Genomic DNA, 21,383 nt, shown 5'->3' on the forward strand with positions numbered 1-21,383 from the left:
AGACTGGTCAAATGCAATGGCTGTCCAGAGGCAATCGAGGAATCTCTGTTCAGCAGACTGGATAATTTTCCAAAGTTCTCAGACAAAGAACCATGGAAGCTACTAGAACTTGAAGATCTGTTGTTAGAACTGCAAAAAATGAAGGTTACCTACTAGGTCCGAGTTTCTTGGACCCAGCAAGAGGAATAAATCCTATAGTGGAGAAATTACTGAACCTTATGCAAGAACAGTGGATAATTGAAGGGTTCAAGTATAAAACAAAGCATTTTGCCCCCTATCCATCATTTTCATCCTTTGTGCCGCCACGCAGAAATGCGAAATGCCCTAGGTTTGTGCTCCACTTCCGGCAACACCTCATTCAAAGAGAGGTCTCCAGCAAATGCATGCAAAACCAAAACCCCTATCAAGGTTAACGGAACTGAAGTAGAAAACTCTATCATGAACCTTGATAGATGATGCTCAGTCCGTAAGAAACTTCAGACAAAACCCAGTCCGTAAGAAACTTTACCCCTTAAGGAAATGCAGAGTATTCAGAGAAATACTGCTTATATTTCTTGCAAAGATGGTTTCTAAAGGGGCACTAAATATGTTTTAAGTGCTGTGCTCAAACAGTACACCAAGCAAAAAACTGTAAAGCTATCATATACCGCAAGGCTCAGTGTTGGGACCCCAGTTGTTTACAATATATATTAATGACTTAGAGGAGGGAATTAAATGCAGCATCTCCAAGTTTGCAGATGACACAAAGCTAGGCGGCAGTGTTAGCTGTGAGGAGGATGCTAAGAGGATGCAGGGTGACTTGGATAGGTTGGGTGAGTGGGCAAATTCATGGCAGATGCAATTTAATGTGGATAAATGTGAGGTTATCCACTTTGGTGGCAAGAACAGGAAAACAGATTTATTATCTGAATGGTGGCCGATTAGGGAAAAGGGAGGTGCAACGAGACCTGGGTGTCATTGTACATCAGTCATTGAAAGTGGGCATGCAGGTACAGCAGGCGGTGAAAAAGGTGAATGGTATGCTGGCATTCATAGCAAGAAGATTCGAGTACAGGAGCAGGGAGGTACTACTGCAGTTGTACAAGGCCTTGGTGAGACCACACCTGGAGTATTGTGTGCAGTTTTGGTCCCCTAATCGGAGGAAAGACATTCTTGCCATAGAGGGAGTACAAAGAAGGTTCACCAGATTGATTCCTGGGATGGCAGGACTTTCATATGATGAAAGACTGGATCGACTAGGCTTATACTCTCTGGAATTTAGAAGATTGAGGGGGGATCTGATTGAAACGTATAAAATTCTAAAGGGATTGGACAGGCTAGATGCAGGAAGATTGTTCCCAATGTTGGGGAAGTCCAGGACGAGGGGTCACAGTTTGAGGATAAAGGGGAAGCCTTTTAGGACCGAGATGAGGAAAAACTTCTTCACACAGAGAGTGGTGAATCTGTGGAATTCTCTGCCACAGGAAACAGTTGAGGCCAGTTCATTGGCTATATTTAAGAGGGAGTTAGATAAGGCCCTTGTGGCTAAAGGGATCAGTTTGTATGGAGAGAAGGCAGGTACAGGGTTCTGAGTTGGATGATCAGCCATGATCGTACTGAATGGCGGTGCAGGCTCGAAGGGCCGAATGGCCTACTCCACCAATTTTCTATGTTTCTATGCACTGAGTGCAACAGTCACCAACACATAACAACTGTTCTTTCAGGGCCAACGCTTTGGGCTACTACTGGTTCTAGCACACCTGTAGTGGAGCACAGCGGTAAGCCAGTTGAGCATCCATCAAATGTAGCTACTTACTAATGTACAGAGGTATGCAGGAAAGGCTTCCAAGGCAAATCGTGCTCTAAGTGTTTCTAGCCAACATCTACCCAAAGGGAAATCCTCAGCAAAAAATAAAAGCACATGTGAGATTGGATGATCAGAGCATTGTGTTTTTGGCAAAATTAACATTCTATGACATATTCAGTATTCACCAAATTCTGTTTCCCCATACACTTTAAATACTTATTCTGGAAGATCAGAAGTGCCAAAAGAAAAGCCAATGGATTTGTCATGGAGTTAATAAGTGGGGAGGTCTACTTACCCTTAGCTACCCTCATTGAGTGCAACAGGAATGAAATTCTAATTCCTGAAGCTGCACATAGTCATTTACATCTTAACGACATATTCGACAAGCTCCCCTACTTGTCTGTGCTGCTGAGATTCTACTGTTGCTTGGCAGAGACACCATCCATGCACACGCGAACAGTGCAATAGTCACCACAGTGCATCTTATGCCCAACAACTGGGCCTGGGTTGGGTCATAGTGGGTGAGGTGTGCCTTGATGGTGCTCATCAGCCCACTATCAGCATACTTAAGCTTGGAGACATGGTCCCCAAGTAATTTCAGACATGTGAGAGTAGAATCTCTATGAAAGAAAAGATTGTTAGAAAGTCGTCTAAGTGCCCGACATATTTACCCCTGCACAAGCAGATTTAGGCAAGCTGGTCTTCTGTCACTTGGAAGATGATTATAAGCTGGCATCTTCCATTGAAGATGAGGTCTTCCTTTGAACCATAAAGAAAAAGAGTTTAGCAAAAGCAAGTCAAACTGTTGGGTAGCTTACCTTCCTTTTTGCTCGCCATGACAATTCCTACTAAGTAACAGGGGACGGGTCCTTAGTTGACTCATGTCCCTCAGTTGCACATTGAGAAGGAATCCAGAAATGAAAGATCATTACATGGAGTTCATGGAGAGTCTCTTCAGGAACAATTATGCTGAGTTATCTCCTCCACCAAATCCTAACAAAGAAAACTGGTGTTTGCCCGATGTTGGTGTTTACCAACCCCAGAAACCTGCTGAAAAACAAATTGCCCTTGATTGAAGTGCACAGTTCAAAAGCATATCACTGAACAATATGCAATGTGCTCTCGCATGGTTTACACCTCAATGACAGTCCAGTCTGCTTGGGGTCCTTGTGCACTTCAAAACTGAGTCCATTGCAGTGATGACAGACAGATATCGAACAAATGTTCCACAGCTTCCTAGGGAGAGATGATCATTGAGGCAACGTCAGATTCTTGTAGTTTCATGACACCAACTGGACAATGAGATCCTAGAGTACTGCTACTCCAATCAGCATCCAGGGATGCAGGTTGACCTCGGATACTTGTAGAAGGGATGTCCCACTCCCTCAAGAGAAGCATGATCAGTGATGGCAGTGGTGTTCTTCCCTTCAGGATCTTAAAGGTTTAAAGATTCCAAGAACCTACACAGCAATTCCACTGTCTGCAGCCCATAAGAAAGAAGTCTGCATTTTCTGTGATGTGTCAACAAAAGCTATTGCTGCTGTTGCATACCTGAAGGTCACAAATACACTGGATATAATAAAATCAGATTAATTGTGGGCAAGGCAGAGCTTGCTCACAGACAAGATCTCACCATACCAAAACCTGAACTTGGTGCTGCTATTCTAGCATCTGAGATGGTAGAGATAATAACAGAAGAGCTGGACAATGAACTAGATGATACAAAGTTCTTTAGCGACAGCAAGGTTGTGTTTGTTTATATATTCAATGAAACACGGAGATTCTATGTTTATGTACAAAGTAGAACACAACATGTCAAGCAATCAACTCAGAAGAGCCAATGAACTATATTCCTACTGACCTCAGACCAGTCGATCATTCCACAAGAGGGCTCTAAGCTAATGAGCTCACCCTCTCCTCACGGTAACTGGCTCAGCATTTCTTGTTGACTCCCACAAGGAACATTGTTAAGGCCAGTATTTTCGAAGTGGAACAGTTAAAGACTGTGTAGTAAAACTGTTTTCAAGACCAGTTTCCGAGACTATTCTTCTTTTGCTAAAGACTTAAGAAAGTGATCATTTGATTTTTAGTTTCAGTATTTAAGTTTGACATCTTATGGATGGCAGGTGGGAAGTGTTCTGACCTTAAGAGGCACAGTTCATTTTGTATGTAAAATGTTTTTTATATCATTTCTTGCGGGTAATTTGGATTCAATTTGAAGCACACAGTGGAAAGACATCCACGTTCATCCTCTCTTTATTTGCCCTTGAAAGAGCAATATCTTTTCACAAGTAAGATCTCAGTAAATACCCTGAAGAAAGCTTCCATATCGGGTGATTTTTGAGAAGGTGTGTTTAACTCACTGAATAGCTTTGTATATACGCACTGCGAGAGCAGTAGAGAAACTGCATTCAAACAATATATACTGCATCGTTTCCTGACAAGAGCATTCCCTACAAAATGACTGTATCATGCATATCAATTCTGAAGAAATTATTCAACCAAGTATGTCCAATACATCAACATGTAAGTATAACTTCTTTCCTTCTGGTACACCCATCTCCCATTTGAGTTCCTGCTATCCTTTCTTGTCCTTATCCCAACTTTGTTACCACGGTGATCAAATAGACTTTTTAATTATGTCTTTCATCTCCCCCTTATACAAAGGCACGACTCCATTTACATCCTTGATTTTAAGTGATTGCTTTGGCAAGAATGTCTGCCACCTCGTTTCCTTCTATACCTACGTGGGCAGAGACCCATAAGAAATGGTTCTCTGCCTAGATCCTGCAGTCTCAACAGATGTTATCCAATCTCAAGAAGAATGTTTGGCCTACAGTTTGAAATACATATTTTAATAGATGTCAAAACCAAGAACGAATCAGAGCTCAGAAGTATATAATCAGGGTGTACTTCTTCTACCCATTCCAAGGCTAAAATGATAGCAACCATCTCAGGCGTGAATACTGAGATTTTGTCCAGTAATCTTGTCTTAATAGTCACCTGAAACTTTGGAACAGAAACAGAAACACCAGAACGACCTGTCGCTGGAAGATATGTAAGAGGCTATAATGTCTGCCTTGAATATATTGCTGAATTTCCTGTGCCACTGATAAGCAATCATTCTTCACCTTGATCTTTCCTTGAAGGCTATCAACCCACAGGCAAAGGGGAAAACCATGGAGGAGCGACAGAAAGGGGTACACTGGGACATAATCTACATTAAACAACCCAAGACTTTGTGCCCATTCATTTCCCATCCAACCAAAACTGGACACCTTACGAATGCAGTGCCCCAGCTCTCTACTAACGTTGCCAATAATGGATGATCAACTTTATGTCGTCTTACACTAACTCAGTAATCCATTAGTAATTGTAACCTGTGTAGATGTAAAGGTACTTCACACACTTCTACCAATAATGCCAAAATTGGGGATGATTTAATAGCATCACAACATAATCTCAATGCTTGAGCTTGAAATTTATTTAGGGGCTTCAAGGCTGCTGGTGAAGCTGACCCATAAGCAAGACATCCATAATTAAAGAGCAATCTGGTTAATACAATATACATTTGTTTGAATGACCTCCTACTCACACCTCGATCACACACAACCTGAGCACATTAAGGGCTTTTTTATACTTATTTAAAATTTTATTCATGTGCACCTTCTACGTTAGCCTTTCGTCCATCCACCTACCTAGAAACTTTACCATTGACTCTTGTTTAAGAGATTTACCCATATAACTTCAGATCAATTGTGGGTGTAATGTTCCTTTTAGAAAAACAAATAATTTGCACCCCGCCAACATCCCCATTTTCTACTTCATTAAAAGTTGCCTGTGTTTTCCTAACTATATAATTTAAATTCTTGCCTCTCTTCCACACTACACCATCATCAGCATATTATTTGGAAACGTCTGAGCCAACATTTAAGAAAATATAATTAATCATAATATTAAAAAGGAGTTGGCTACACACACATTCCCCTGTGGAGTCCCAATCTCTACCTCATACTCCTCAGACAATGTTGTTCCCACCCTAACTTGAATCTTCCTGTCACATAAAAAATCTTGAATCCATTTGGACATTATACCACCTATTCCCTTCTTTTCCATTTTAAGCAGCAACACTTGTGTCCATAACATATTATAAGCTTTCTCTACATCAAAGAAAATTGCTACCACTGATTTTTTATTAGCCTTACAAATATCAGATTCCAAACTAACTGAACCACTTGACTATGTCTCAGTGCTTTTATGTATTGAGTTGCTGCCATATGATTGGCTGATAAGATATTTACATCAACAAGCAGGTATACAGGTGTACCTAATAAAGTGGCCACTGAAAGCGTATTTATCCCTTGTGTAATATTCCTAATCCAGGTTTGGAAAAGAAAAAAAAAACTATAGATGCTGAAAATCTGTGGGGAAAAAAACAGAAGTTGTTTGAAACACTCGGCAAGTCAAGCAGCATCTGTGGAGAGAAAGAAAAGCAGGTTAATATTTCAGATCAATAACAAGTTCAAACAAAAGGTAATTGACCTTTAGATATTTGTAATTTTTGTTATTGACATTTACTTTGTTTCCCTCTTCACAGACGCTGCCTGATCTTCTGAGCATGTCTAGCGTTTTTGGTCTATATTCTGGTTATTGTCAAACATTGCTGATTAGCAGCACTTTACTATGTGCAGATTTTATAGAATCAAAGAATTTCTATTCTTTCCTTCATCTTTCCTACAACTGCCACTGCACTACACAAGTGCAATTAAAAAGCAGAAAATGACAATGATCCTCAGTAACTTAGGGTCAGTGGAAACCAGGACAATTTGTTAAATTGGATCAAAATCGGCATGGCAAGAGGAGAGGGTGTGATGGTGGAAGGTTGTTTTTGCGATTGAATGCCTATAACCAGTTGTGTCCTATGAGGAGCGTTGCTGGGATTCTGTTGTTTGTAATGTCTGTGAGTGATGTGGTTTTGGGAGGCATGATCAGTAATTTGCATCAGTAATCAGTAATCCCCACCATTGAGCACATCTATAAGGAGCACCGTCACAAGAAAGCAGCATCCATCACCAAAGACACCCATCATCTAGGTCATGCTCACTTCTCTTTGCTACCATTGGGAAAGAGGTACAGGAGCTTTAGGTGTCACATCATGAGGTTCAGGAACAGTTATTACCCTTCAACCATCAGGCTCCTGAGCCAGTATCAAAATCAGGTTTATTATCACCAGCATGTGACGTGAAATTTGTTAACTTAGCAGCAGCAGTTCAATGCAATACATAATATAGAAGAGGGAAAAAATAATAAATAAAATAAAAATAATAACAATTATAAATAAGTAAATCAATTACAATATACGTATAGTGAATAGATTAAAAAACCATGCATAAAACAGAAATACTGTATATTAAAAAAAAGTGAGGTAGTGTCCAAGGGTTCAATGTCCATTTAGGAATCAGATGGCAGAGGGGAAGAAGCTGTTCCTGAATCACTGAGTGTGTTCCTTCATGCTTCTGAACCTCCTACCAGATGGTAACAGTGAGAAAAGGGCATGTCCTGGGTGCTGGAGGTCCTTAATAATGGACACTGCCTTTCTGAGACATCGTTCCCTGAAGATGTCCTGGGTGGATAACCATCGTGGATAACATCACTCACCTCAGCATTGACCTGATTTCACAACCAATGGACTCACTTTCAAGGTCTCTACAACTCATGTTCTCAGTATTATTTATTTACATTCTTGTTTATTTTTTCTTAGTACAAGCTGGTAAAACCTGATGTATGGTCAGAGCGAAACACACTCATTTGTCAATTGCTAGGAACTTTCAAACTATCCTAGTGATGTTTAGTATTGTGGCTTTCTGAAGATTTACATGGATATTACTGTGTAGTCCTAATTGTTTAATGTTATTGTGTAGTGCCTTTTGGATGACACCAGTTGTAGATATTACTATCAGGACAGTTATACCTTGTTCACATGCTGAAGTCTTTCAATTTCCTCTTTTAATTCAGCACATTTCTGGTGTTTTTCACTTCATGATTTCTGTAAATTATGTGTGTTTGGAATGGCTATATCTATTAAATAAGTTGTTCTTGCTTGTTTATCTTATATTACTAGATCCAGACAGTTATTAAGAATTATCCTATCTGTAATAACTGATTGGTCATAATTGTGGTATTCTGACTATAAAACTGAGTTGTATTTATAGTAAGGTGTGATTTCATTTATGAGTTTGTATTTTAAAGCAAGCTGTTGATGTGTGATGTTTGCCACTTGTTTGTGCCTGTGTAAGTAATCAGATTGTGTTAAACTGTTACAGGATCCTGCAGTGTGTTGGATTATTTCTGGTTTTTATCAGCGCTTTCTACATTTATCATCTTGAATTTGTTGGTCTTTTATTATGTATTTTTGAACATTTTTTGTGTTACCCACCTGGTTCTGTATTGCCACAAGGAACCCTTCTGTTTCAGGGACGAGATCTCCAACTCTGAGCCAGGCGTTCGACACCTCCTTGTCAACATCTAGTCTGCTCAGATTGTGGGGATGTCTTCCGTGGAGGGCCATGCTCTTCCATTGGTTAACTTTTCCTTGTGTTCATTTTTTTGTGTTGTGCGCTCATTTACGTTTAGTGGTGTATACTTCTTGTCAGAATTGCATATGCTTGCGTTTTCATTGATGAAAGTCTATCCTTGTAAGTTTTATCTGACTGTGGTGTAGATTTTTAATGTCTGTTATTCCTCTTCCCCCTTCTGTCCTAAGTAGAGTACATCCGAATGTACATAATGTTTTCTGATATTTGTCATTTCAGTTCTTATTTTTCTTTGTAAATTTTCCATATCAGTTTCAGACCAAGATATTATGCCAAGAGGATACGCTAATATAGGTACAGCAAAATGTTCATTGCCTTTGTTATATTTTTACTGATGAGTCCTGTTTGACAGATTTGCTTAATCCTTGAAGTAAATACTGTCAGGAGTCTCCTTTATCATGCTATGATCTATTTTCTTTGCTTGTTGATATCCTAGATACTTATATGTTTCATATTCATTCATCAGGTGTATTTTATAAAATACAACTTTATAAGACATTGATTGTACCTCATGTGGAGTACTGTGTGCAGTTCTGGTCTCTACACCATAGGAAAGGAATCATGGTATTGATGAGGTTGCAGAGGAAATTCACCAGGATGTTGCCTGGGTTAAAATCCATTTATGAGGAGGGAGTGGAAAAGCTAGGTCTGTTCTCTCTGGAGCAGAGGAGGGGATGTGATTGAAGTACATACAATTGAATATAGATAATATAGATCTTCACTTGAATCCGAGAGAGATAAAACCAGAGGACCTAGATTTAGGGTAAGGAGGAAGAGATTTAGATGGGGTCTGAGGAAGAACTTTCTTCACCCAGAGAGTGGTGAGTATGCAGAATGCATTGCCAGATAGAGTGGTGAAAACTGCGTCACTGACAACACTTAACAAATATTTAGAGGCACAGTTGAATTCTTAGGCACAAAGGGCTATGGACAAAGTGCTGGGAATTGGGAGGTTTGCCCATATGGATGGATAAGGCTGATAGCTTGACTCCATGCCATATGAGTCTGTGACAGCATCTGTGTGGTTGTGAAGTTAGACAGCATCTGTGGAAGAGAAACAGTTAATATTAACTTCAACAACATCCCTGTTTCTCCTTCCATACTAGAGCCTGACCTGCAGAGTATTTACAGTATTATCTATGTTTATTTCTAGTATCTGCAGTTTTTGATCTATACTTCATAATATTTCATTTGTTGTAATGTGCCTGGCTGGCTAGAGGTTGTAGGAAGCCTCTGTATAAAATACAAGTCTGTCTTTTACTGTTGCAAAGTGTGTTGATTGTATTTCCCCTGCACCTACATTAGATCCGAATCCAATTTTCACAGCCATTTTGTTGACTAACTTGGTAGATAATTTTGGTTTCTATTTAATTTCTTAGGGTGAATGCATTTTTCATTATTATTTTCACTGCAGGTCCTTTGGACCCCTGAAGTCCTACCCAATGGAGTGAGGTTTTCAATGACAAGTGCTGATGGTGAAGAGGGATATCCTGGAGAGCTTAAAGTCTTGGTGACTTATGTGCTGGATGGAAAAGAACTGACTATTAACTACAAGGCTGAAGCCACCAAGACCACACCAATAAACCTGACCAACCATTCCTACTTCAATCTAGCTGGACATGTATGTTCATTTGATTTGGGGCAGCGCAATGGCGTGGCAGTTATCATTTCACTTTACAGCACCGCTGACCCTAGTTCAACTCCCACTGCTGTTTGTACATTCTCCTTATTACCGCGTGGATTTTCTTCCACATTCCAAAGACGTACAGGTTAGGGTTAGTAAATTGTGGCCGTGCTATGCCAGAGCCAGAAACGTGGCAACTCTTGTGGGCTGTCTCCCAGCACATCCTCAGACTGTGTTGGTTGTTCACACAAACTACGCATGTCACTGTATGTTTCAGTATTTCGATGTACTTGTGACAAGTAAACATAATCTAATCTAGTAAATTCAAAAGCAATAAGTAATGGAGTGATTGGATAGAGTGAAGGTAAAAGTAACATGTTTTAACTTGGCCTATGATATTGAATATTCCACACTGTTTATAGTCCATCTGAATGCCAAACCATCAAGTAGTTTAGAGCGAGGTTCCTAACAAGCACAGTATCTCATTATAACTTTCCTTCCCATATTCTTTGCCTGGCAGTTCCAAGATAGAAAAAGTAATAACAGGGGGCAATAGCCATTGATTGTCAGAGATTGTTTCTGGCAATCAGAAGATACTGCGGTTGAATGGGACACAGGCTTTTCCCACTCACTGGAAATACAGATATTGTTCAAAATACTAAACACAAGAAATTCTGCAGATGCTGGAAATCCAAAGTAAGACACACAAAATACCAGAGGGACTCAGCAGGTCAGGCAGCATCTGTGGAAAGAAACAGAGTCAACATTTTGGGCCAAGGCCCTTCATCGGGACTGGAAAGGAAGGGAGAAGAAGCCAGAATAAGATAATGAGGAGAGGGGAAGGAAGAGAAGCTGGAAGGTGATAGATGAAGCCAGATGAAAGGGAATAAAGAAGAAGGAATTTGATAGGAGAGGAGAGTGGACCATTGGACAGAGGGAAGGAGGAGCACCGGGGGGGGGGGGCGGTGTAATAGGCAGATGAGGGGAAGAGAAAGACTAAGATGGGAGCTAGAATGGGGAATAGAAAAGGAGAGAAAGGGGAGGGGGCAGGAATTATAGGAAGTTAAGAGAAAGCAGCATTCATGCCAGCAGGTCAGAGACTACCCAGACGGAACGGAATAGGAGATAAAAAGTAAAAATACTATTGAATTATGGGTTGATTGATGAATGGGATTAGGAGTAGGTGGGAGTAGAAAATCACTAATCTTGTACATCTCAGACAACTCCTGTCTCCATTGTGACTTACGTATTTCCTTTACAACAGTGTATATCATTCAGTGAATATTGATTTGACTATTTTATGCTATCTCCTATACTCCAGGTCATAACAACGGATTATTTTTAATTCTCACTACCATTCAGAAATTCTGCAAGTTACCCTACATGTGTGTCCACTGATTATTGAACCTTTCACAAGGAGTTTCTCTTCTTTGATGATTTTCTTTAAAAGAATTATAAATCAGGCCAACAGTCAGAGAAATTCTATGTATCTGGGATCTTCCCTTATGAGGCAACGAAGCCTGACCCCAAACTACGCTGGTGGAGTAGGCTCTCCTATATGCCAGGGATACCAGTTCCCAGTCTTTTGGGAGCACTTAATGTCAAGTTTGCTGAGGTGAGTGTTTCAAATCCACTCACATCACTGGAGAAGTGGCTGTCCTTGGGGTATGTGGCCTGGATCTCTGCAGAACCCTTAATTATTTTTAAGATGAGGGGACAGCTTCCTTTTTAGGATATAGAACAGGCCCTTCAGCTAACACTATTGTGCTGACACATTAACCTAATCCAAGATTAATCAAACCCTTCCCTCCCTCATAGCCCTCCATGTGTTTTTTTTCATTTGTGTGCCATTTTGTGCTGGGAAGTCCCCTTCCTCAACTTAGAAGTAATGATGGAATCTAAATGCAAATTAACTCATAATTGTAAAAGATCAATCAAGTGTGAAAAATTTTGTAAGGTAGGGTATTTTACAAATTGGGTTTATTTTCCTTAGCTCATAGTATTTAGTTCTCCTCTCTGCCCAGTCTCCACTTTTGGCTGGTATTTCATCATATTCCAAAGCTATTTCCAGGGCTCCACATGAAGACAAGATTATCACTAGGTACCATGTGGGCTTGTCTATGCTTTCTTACTGTTCATGAATTTGTAGGACATTGGCACAGTATTGATGAAGGAGAAGCTTACAATGGTTTGGACTCCATCTGAACTATGCTGTGGGACCAAGTTCCTGGCGAATTGCAAACCTGGGGCTTTAAACTGAATAATAGGGGACTGGGTTCAACAGATTGGAAAATATAGATAAAATAAAAAGGAAGGAGGGTGCAAGAGATGTTACTGAAAGGTCCAGAATAAAAATATAAGGCAAAGTTCAGAAAAGAATAAGAATTTAACTTCAGACAAATTTGAGAGGTGGGGTGGGGAATACAGGGATGAAGATGTTATATTTGAATGCATGCAGTATATAAAATTAGATAGTTGAGCTTATAGCACAGTTAGAAATTTGCAGGTACTGCAATGTGAACATCACAGTGTAGATGTGGTCATCACAAAGAAGATCATAACTGGACCTAAACATCCAAAGACACACATCTATTCGAAAGGACCAGCAAGTGAGCAGAGGGGAAGAGATGGCTTTATTGATGATAAATTAAATCATATCCGGAGCAAGAAGCAACATGGCATCAGACGATACAGAATACTTGTGGGTAAAGTTTTTAAAAAATTATTTAAGGGTATAAAAACCCTGATGGGAGTTATATACAGGCCTCCAAATAATAGCCAGAATGTGGAGTACAAATTACAACTGGAGATAGAAAAGGCATGTAAAAAGCAATGTTACGATGGCCATGGGTGACCCCAATATGCAGGTAGACTGGGAAAATCAGGTTTTCAATCAAGGAAAATGGCAGTTATGGATTTGGTGTTGCTTGATAAATCAAATTTGTTTAATGGACTTCAAGCAGAGGAATCCTTAGAAGGCCATGATTATAAAATGCTAGCATTCACCCTGCAGTTTGAGAGGGAGAAGTTAAAATTGAATGTACTGTATTAGGATTACGATTGAGTGAAGGTAACTACAGTGGCATGAGAAAGGAGCTGACTAAAGTTGATTGCAAGGGAGCACTAGCAGGGATGACAGTAGAGCTTCTGTGAGTAATTCAGACGTAAGATAATTTCATCCCAAAGAAGCAGCAGCTTTCTAAAGGGAGGACAAGGCAACTGTGGCTGACAAGGAAAGTCAAAGGCAGCATAAAAGCAAAAGAAGAGGATATACAATATTGCAAAAACTGCTCAGAATCTAGAGGATCAGGAAGCTCTTAAAAGCCATCAGAACGCAACTAAAAAGCAATAAGGGTAGAACATCTGAAATGTGAAGGTAAGCTAAACTAATATAAAAGAGAGGTGAGAATGGATATTGGACTGCATGGAAATGGTTTTGGAGAAGTGGTAGTGGGGAACAAAGTAATGGCAGATGAATTGAATAAGTACTTTTCATCAACCTTCACTGTGGGTGACACCTGCAACATGCCATCAATTCAAGAGAATTGGGGAAAGTGGGTTAGAAGTGAGTGTAGTCTTCATTGTCTAGATGGTTAAAAGCTGCCAGTTGTTGGCTATAGAAATTAAGAGATCCTTAGAGGCCAGATATATAGAGATCCCTAAATCTGGAGAGCTGGACGGGGTTACAGTGTGAGGGAGGGCTGAGATTGTGGAGGTAGTTGAACACCAGAATGGGATGAAATGCATTTTGCTGTAATACTTATTTTCAGCTTCAACATTTCTCTTTCTTCCTTCTCATTTAGGGAACCCCCAATATCTATGACCATGAAGTATCAATAGAAGCTGATTACTATCTACCGGTTGATAAGACATCAATTCCAACTGGTAAGAATGTACTTGTTACTCTTTTCTTTTCTACCCCAAATGGTAGAGGAGTAGGAATGTTGAAAATTTAAGTTTGAGAGATATAATTGCCCACCCTTGGCTTAGTTTGGCTTTTTGTTTTGCTTAAATGCATACACATTCAGCTATTCCACTCACTATTTCTCCATTTTATTGATTCTGTAGTGGGTAGGTTACCAGAATGAACCAGGGAATAAAAATTATATCTTATGAGGCATGTCTGAAGGTTTTGAAACTTTTATTTGAAATGTAAAAGATGCAAAATTAAATAGATATATTTAATATATCTTTATATATTAGTTGTGATCAGGTGGGCTGCAGCAATTGGTAGTTGTTCACAATCCATATTGGCTTGGATAAGGTGATCAAGTAAAATATATCCATATTTACTGACAATACAAGGCAAGGTGACAGTGGGCTGCAAGAAGGGTGCAGAGGATTCAGAAATATAAACCTTAAGTGAAAGGACAAGGGCATGGCAGGCTGAATATACTATGGAAAAACACTAAGTCATCAAACTGTGAGGGATTTAAAGTTGTTGGTGCTCAGAGGAGCCTGAATACACAAATCATAACACACAGGTATGCCATGCATTAGGAAAGGCAAATGACCTTTACACAGAAGACAACTGAATACAAGATTAAAGACATCTTATACCTACAGTAGAGTCCTGGTAAAATTACATCTGGAACATTGTGTACATGTCTGGTCTCCTTGCCAAAGAATATTCTTGAAATTGGGAAAGTTCGGCAATAATTCACTTGATTAATTACCAAAATGGCAAAATTCTCATAAGAAAGACTAAGGAGATGGTCCATATTCCATTGAACGTAGAAGAATGAGAAGTAATTGCATTGAAGCATAAGAACATCTCAAGCAAAGTTCGGTTTATACAGATGACCTTTCAAGGAAATAACTAGTTAACACTGGGTACAAAACATTGAGAGTGCTTTACAGTATTTAAAAAAAAATTAAATGATTTCCATTTATCGTAGCATCACGACCTTAACAAATGAAAGACTTCTGATGTATCATTACATATGTGACAGGAAATCTGGCAGTCAGTATGAATCATGCAGCTTCTACGATGGCTGTTGATTGGTAACCGGATAATCTTATCATCGCGATGTTTTTTGAGATAGTATTGGCCTGGGTGATGAGAACTTGCACAGTGTTCTTCAAAACACCTCATGAGAGCAGGACGGATGTTTATGTCAAGAGAAACAAAATCTTTTTGTAACCTAGCAATGATATTTAATCAGAGGCTTTCTGTTCTGTATTACAAATGTGGGTAAGCTGATGGTGCAGAACTTTAACATATATATTTCTGGTTCATAAAGGTGAAATTGCCTCAGTCGCAAACACTTACTTTGATCTGAGAAAACCTGTAGTACTTGAAAACCTCATTGAGAATAAGCTAATGGAAGGCTTTGACCACAATTTCTGTTTAAGCCTCTCAAAGCAACGATCACCTTGTGCAAGGTAAGCAGCCTAGTAAAAATTAACATCACCTTGAACTTAACAAAAAAATGATCAGTTTGTTTTCTCATTTTTTTCCACCCATACTTGTAATTATGCATTCTGTGTATTTTCTAACATGTAATTTTATTCATGTTTTTAAACAAATATACATGACTTAAACCTGCAACTCACTTGCAGCCAGGAAAGACAAAAATACAGAACTAGTGATGTTTACCGAGGTTTGTGTGTTGGTCTTAGACCATAGGATATAAGAACAGAATTTGGCCACTTGGCCCATCGGGTCTGCTCCACCATTCCATCATGGCAATTTATTATCCCTCACAACCCCATTCTCCTGCCTTCTCCGCATAACCTTTGATGCTGTCACTAATCAAGAACCTATCAAACAAATACACCCAATGACTTGTCCTCCACAGCTGTCTGTGCCAGTGAATTCCACAGATTCATCCTCTGGCTAATGAAATTCCTCCTTATCCCTGTTCTAAAGAGATGTCCTTCAGTTCTGAGGCTGTAAACCTCTGGTCCTAAACTCCCTCACTATAGGAAACACTGTATCAAATTCCTTTCTATCTAACCCTCTTATTATTCGATAGGTTTATATCAGATTCCCCTTCATTCTTCTAAGTATCGGCAAGTACAGGCCCAGAGCTATCAAGCACTCTTTATATGTTAACCCTATCATTCTCGTGAACCTCCTCTGGACATTCTCCAACATCAGTATGTCCTTTCTTAGGTAAGGGGCCAAAACAGCTCACAGTACTCCAAGTGCTGTCTGACCAATGTCTTATAAAGCCTCAGCATTGTCCTTGCTGTTATATTCCAGTCTTCTAGAAATGAATGCTAACATTGCATCTGTAATCTCTGAACTTTCTCCCCATTTAGAAGATACTCTGTATGTATTCTTTCTATGGAAGGGCATGACCATACACTACCCTACACTATATTCCATCTGCCACTTACTTGCCCATTCTCCTAATCTGTCTGAGTACTCCTGCTTCCTCAATACTACCTGCCCCTCTATCTATTTTTGTATCATCCACAAACTTGGCCACAAAGCCATCAATTCCAAATCATTGAGGTATAATGTGAAAAGAGGTGTCCCAAACACCAATCCCACTAGTCACCAGCGGCCAACTAGAAAAGACCCCCTTTAATCCTACTCTTCATCTCCTGCTGGTCAGCCAATCTTCTATCCATGCTAGTATCATTCCTGTAATAACCATGGGCTTTTATCTTATTTAGCAGCACCATATGCAGCACTTTGTTGAAGGCCTTTTGAAAATTCAAGTAAACGACATTCTCTGATTCTCTTTAGTCTATCTAGCCTATTATTTCCTCAAATAATTCCAACAGATTTGTTGGGCAAGATTTCCCCTTAAGGAAACCATGCTGACTTTGGCCTATTTATTGTGTTCCTCCAAGTACCCCAAAACCTTATCCTTAATAATGGACTTCAGTATTTTACCAACCATTGAAGTCAGGCTAACTGGCCTATAATTTCCTGTGGAAAGAGCGGAATGGCATTTTCAATTTTCCAGTCCTCTGGAACTCTTGCAGAACCTGGTGATTTTTGAAAAATCACTACTAATGCCTCCACAATCTTGTTAGCTACCTCTTTCAGAACCCTGGGTGAATTTCATCTTGTCCAAATGTCTTACCTACCTTCAAGCTTTTAGTTTTCCAAGCACCTTTTCCTTGCTAAGAACAACTAAACTTATGTACCTCTGGCCCTTGACACTTTTGAATTTCTGGCATACTGCTGGTGTCTTCTAAAATGAATATTGACGTAAAATACTTATGGAGTCATCTGCCATTTCTTTGTACCCCTTTACTGCCTCTTAGTGTGATTTTCCAGCAGTCCAATATCCACTTTTGGCCTCTTTTACTCTTAATATATCTGAAAAAAAATCATTTGATAACCTCGTTTATATTATTGGCCAGCTTACACTCATATTTCATTATTCTCATTGCTTTATTAGTTGTCTTCTGTTGGCCTTTAAAGGCTTCCCAATCCTCTAGCTTCCCAGTATTTTTTTGTTATAATGTATGTCCTCTCTTTTGCTTTTATGCTGTCTTTGACTTCCCTTGTTCATCACAGTTGCATCATCTTCCTCTGGAAGATCATCTACCTTATTCCAATTACTGCGTGCATTCTTGTATAACACCTTTAGTCATCTATTCATGACCCTTTTCAATGTTGCCCCCATGTTACTGGAAGTTAAACTTTTATCCCTTTCTAAACACTTTGTCTTTTCATTTATTCAGGAGACCTTCGTAATCTCTCCCACACTCTCCTTCCCTTTTGCTTTATCTTCATTGTTCCATTGTTGAACCTACTACTTAACTTAAGGATACACTTCAACCCATCCCGCTGACTGCAATTTTTCTCATTAATAAGGTAATACAGTGTAATTCACAATGAATGTAGTGTGCAGCACAGGTAAACAGTAAAACAGTGCAGTAAAGTAAAAAGTAAACAATTTGCTGTCCTAGTGATGTGGCCTCAGTGCTGAGAGGGTATTCATTAGCCAGTCTGGCAGTCCTAGTCCTGGTGCTCCTGTACCCACTTCCTGATAGTAGTGGTTCAAAGAGATTGTGGGATGGTTTGTAGGGATCCTCAATAATCCTTTGGGCCCTTCATCTACAACACTCCTGGTAAGTGTGACAATAGTGGAGAAGGAAACGCTGGTGATCCTCTGCAGTTTTTACTGTCCTCTGGAGGGTCTTGTGGTCCAATGCCTTGCAGGTTCTGTACCACACTGATGTAGCCAGACAAGGTGCTCCTGTAAGAAGTTGTGAGAGTGCAGGCAAGGAGGCTTGCATGCCTCAGTCTCCTCAGAAATTATAAATGCTGCTGTGCTTCTCGACTAATGAGGTGATGTGTGGGTCCAGGTTAGATCGTCAGTTATGTACACACCAAGGAACTTTGTGCTCTTCACTCCCTCTACAGCAGAGCCATAGAAGTGCAATGGAGAGTGGTCAACCTGCACCTTCCTGAAGTCCACACTCATCTCTTTTGTCTCGTCCATGCTGAGACTCAGGTTGTTGTTCTCGCACCATTTGACAAGCCTCTCTACCTCCTCTCTGTGTGCTGACTCATCATTGTTGCTGATGAGGCCAACGCTGTAGTGTCATCAGTGAACTTGATGATGAGGTTTGAGCTGGACCTGGCTGTGCAGTCAGCAGTAGGCTGAGCACACAATCCTGGGGGGCACCAGTACTCAGTGTGATGGAGCTTCAAAATGTTGCTGTCAACTCGGACTGACTGGGGTCTTTCCATCAGGGAGTCCAAGTTCCAGTTACCGGTTGAGTCCCAACAAGTGCAGTTTATCTACCAACTTCTGAGAATTGATCATGTTAAAATGCAGAGCTAAAGTTGATGAACAATATCCTGGTATATGGGACATCGCTTTTCTAGGTGGGACAGGACAGAGTAGAGGGTCAAGGTTATGACGTCCTCAGTGGACTTGTTTGAGCGGTAGGCGAATTGGAAAGGGTCCAGTGTAACACACAAAATGCTGGAGGAACATAGCAGGTCAGGAGCACCTATGGAAATGAATAAACAGTTGATGTTCCATTCCGAGACCTTTCTTCAGGACTGAGAAGAAAGGGGGAAGGTGCAGCTGGAAGATGGGATTTTATAAGATCCATTACCAGCCATTCAAAGTATTTCATGATTGATTGAAATCATTGCCACTGGGCAGTCATCATTTAGGCCAGTTACTGTTGCTCTTTCGGGCACCAGAATGTTGGTAGCTGCCTTTAAGCCTGCAGAGACAGGGGACTGTTTCAAGGAGATACTAAAGATGTCCATTAAGACCTCTGTTAGCTAGGCCGCACAGTTCCTCAGCACCTGACCAGGAATGTTGTTGGTACTTGTATACCAACTACCCCATCGTCTGCCCTATCAGTCTGGTTCCCATCCCCTTGCCAAATTAGTTTAAACTCTCCCCAACAGCTCTAGCAAACCTGCCTGCAAGTATATCGGTCCCCCTCAAGTTTAAATTTAATCCATCCTTCTGGTATAGGTCATTCCTTCCCCAGAAGAGATCCCAATGATCCAGAAATCTGAAACACTGCCCCCTGCACTATTTCCTCAGCTATGCATTCATCTGCCAAATCATCCTATTCTTATCCTCACTGGCATTTTGCACAGGCAGCTATCCAGAAATTATTACCCTTGAAATCCTGCTTTTCATCTTGTTCTCTCGATCCCTATACTATTTCTTCAGGACCTCGTTTCTTTTCTTACTTGTTGTTGGTTCTAATATGTACTACGACTTCTAGCTGCCTACCCTCCCCTTTAGAATTCTGTGGAGCCAATCCCAGATGTTCCCGACCTGCCATCTGAGAGACAACATATCATCCAAGTGTAACTGTCACAAACACAGAATCTTCATTCAGTTCCTCTAACTATGAAATCCCCTATCACTACTGCACTCCTCTTCTTCCTCCTGCCCTTCTGAGCCACCGAGTCAGATTCAGTGACAGAGACCAGGTTGCTGTGGCTTTTCCCCGGCTGGTGGTCTGCCCCAAAATCTTTCTGCATGTCCATTGATATCCTAACAATGCTTCCACACTTTTCTCACTGTCTTCAGTTCAGTCTCAGCTGGTCAGTTTAAGGGAGAGTGCATCTGTATACGTCCTTCACTACGTTAGGAATCCCAAAGTAGTATATAGGCAGTGACTGTTGAACTGTGGTGACTGTTACAGTGTAGGATATGTAGCAGCAAATGGTGCATTTAGGATCTGTCATGATTATGTAGCAGAATTTTGCTCATAGATTAAAAACTGGCGAGGACAGCACAGCACAGTACAAAGCCTACAATGTTGTGCCGACCTTTTAACCTGCTCCAAGAACAATCTAACCGTTCCCTCCCACAGAGCCCTCCACTTTTCTATCATCCATTTGCCTATCTAAGAGTTTCTTAAATGCCTCTACCACCACCCCTAGCAGTGTGTTCCACGCACGCACCACTCTCAGTGTGATAAAACTTATCTCTGACATCCCCCCCATACTTTCCTCCACTCACTTTAAAATCATGCCCCATCATATTTGCCATAATACATAGGGATTTGCTACATTCTCATTGGTGTTGTGCTATAAACCGACATTTTTCCCCCAAGTTCTCCCCTCAAACACTCTCGATGTTCATTGTTCAGGTCAAGACTTGATCAGTCCGGAAGCAGGGACTCAATCCCTTTCTCCCACAGATACCTAACTTGCTGAGTTCCTCCAGCAGTTTGTTTGTTGCTGCAGGTAATTTATCAACTTACAGATGTTTCAGCTTCTCAAGCACCTCCTTAGTAATAGTGACTGCCCTGACACTTACAGATTTCCAGCATGCTGCTCGTGTTATCCACAATGAAGGCTGACTGAAAATGCTTATTCAGTTCCCCTGCCATTTCTTTGTTCCCCATTATTACCTCTCCCGTACCATTTTCCAGTGGTCCAGTGTCCAATGTTGATTTTTAAATCTTTCCAATCCTCTAGCTTCCTACTAACCTATTGCTGTTTTGTATTGCCCTCTGTTTTGCTTTTATGCTGTCTTTGACTTCACTTGCCAGCCACGGTTGCCTCATCTTGCCTTTAGAATGCTTCTTTGCCTTTGGAATGAACTGATCTGTGTCTTCTGAATTACTTCCAGAAGTTGCTCTACTGACATACTTGCTAGTGCCCCCTTCCAATCAACTTTAGCCAGCTCCTCACTCATGCCTCTGTAGTTACCTTTTCTCAACTATTATACATCTGGTTTTAGTTTCACCCTCTCAAACTGCAGGGTGAATTTTATCATACTATGATCACTACTTCCTAAAGGTTCCTTCACCTTAAGATCCTTAATCAAAACCAGTTCATTATAGAACACCCAATTCAAAATTGCCTTTTTCCTAGTAGGCTCAAATACCAGCTCCTCTAAAGTCATCTAATAGGCAGTCTACAAGTTCCTTCCCTTGGGACCCAGCACCAATGTGATTTTCCCAATCTGCCTGCATA

General features: G+C 40.5%; 1 protein-coding gene across 1 annotated transcript in view; it reads left to right on the forward strand.

Moving 5' to 3' along the window:
- galm (galactose mutarotase) overlaps positions 1-21,383 on the forward strand; it is a 49,718-nt gene that overhangs the window by 16,448 nt on the left and 11,887 nt on the right. The window contains exons 3-5 of the mRNA XM_072265686.1: positions 9,794-10,000; positions 13,807-13,888; positions 15,247-15,388. Of these exons, the coding sequence (XP_072121787.1) occupies positions 9,794-10,000; positions 13,807-13,888; positions 15,247-15,388 (431 nt within the window). The remainder of the gene's footprint in view (positions 1-9,793; positions 10,001-13,806; positions 13,889-15,246; positions 15,389-21,383) is intronic.

The sequence above is a fragment of the Mobula birostris genome, chromosome 8 (assembly GCF_030028105.1).
Source record: "Mobula birostris isolate sMobBir1 chromosome 8, sMobBir1.hap1, whole genome shotgun sequence".
In the NCBI taxonomy this organism is placed as follows: domain Eukaryota; kingdom Metazoa; phylum Chordata; class Chondrichthyes; order Myliobatiformes; family Myliobatidae; genus Mobula; species Mobula birostris.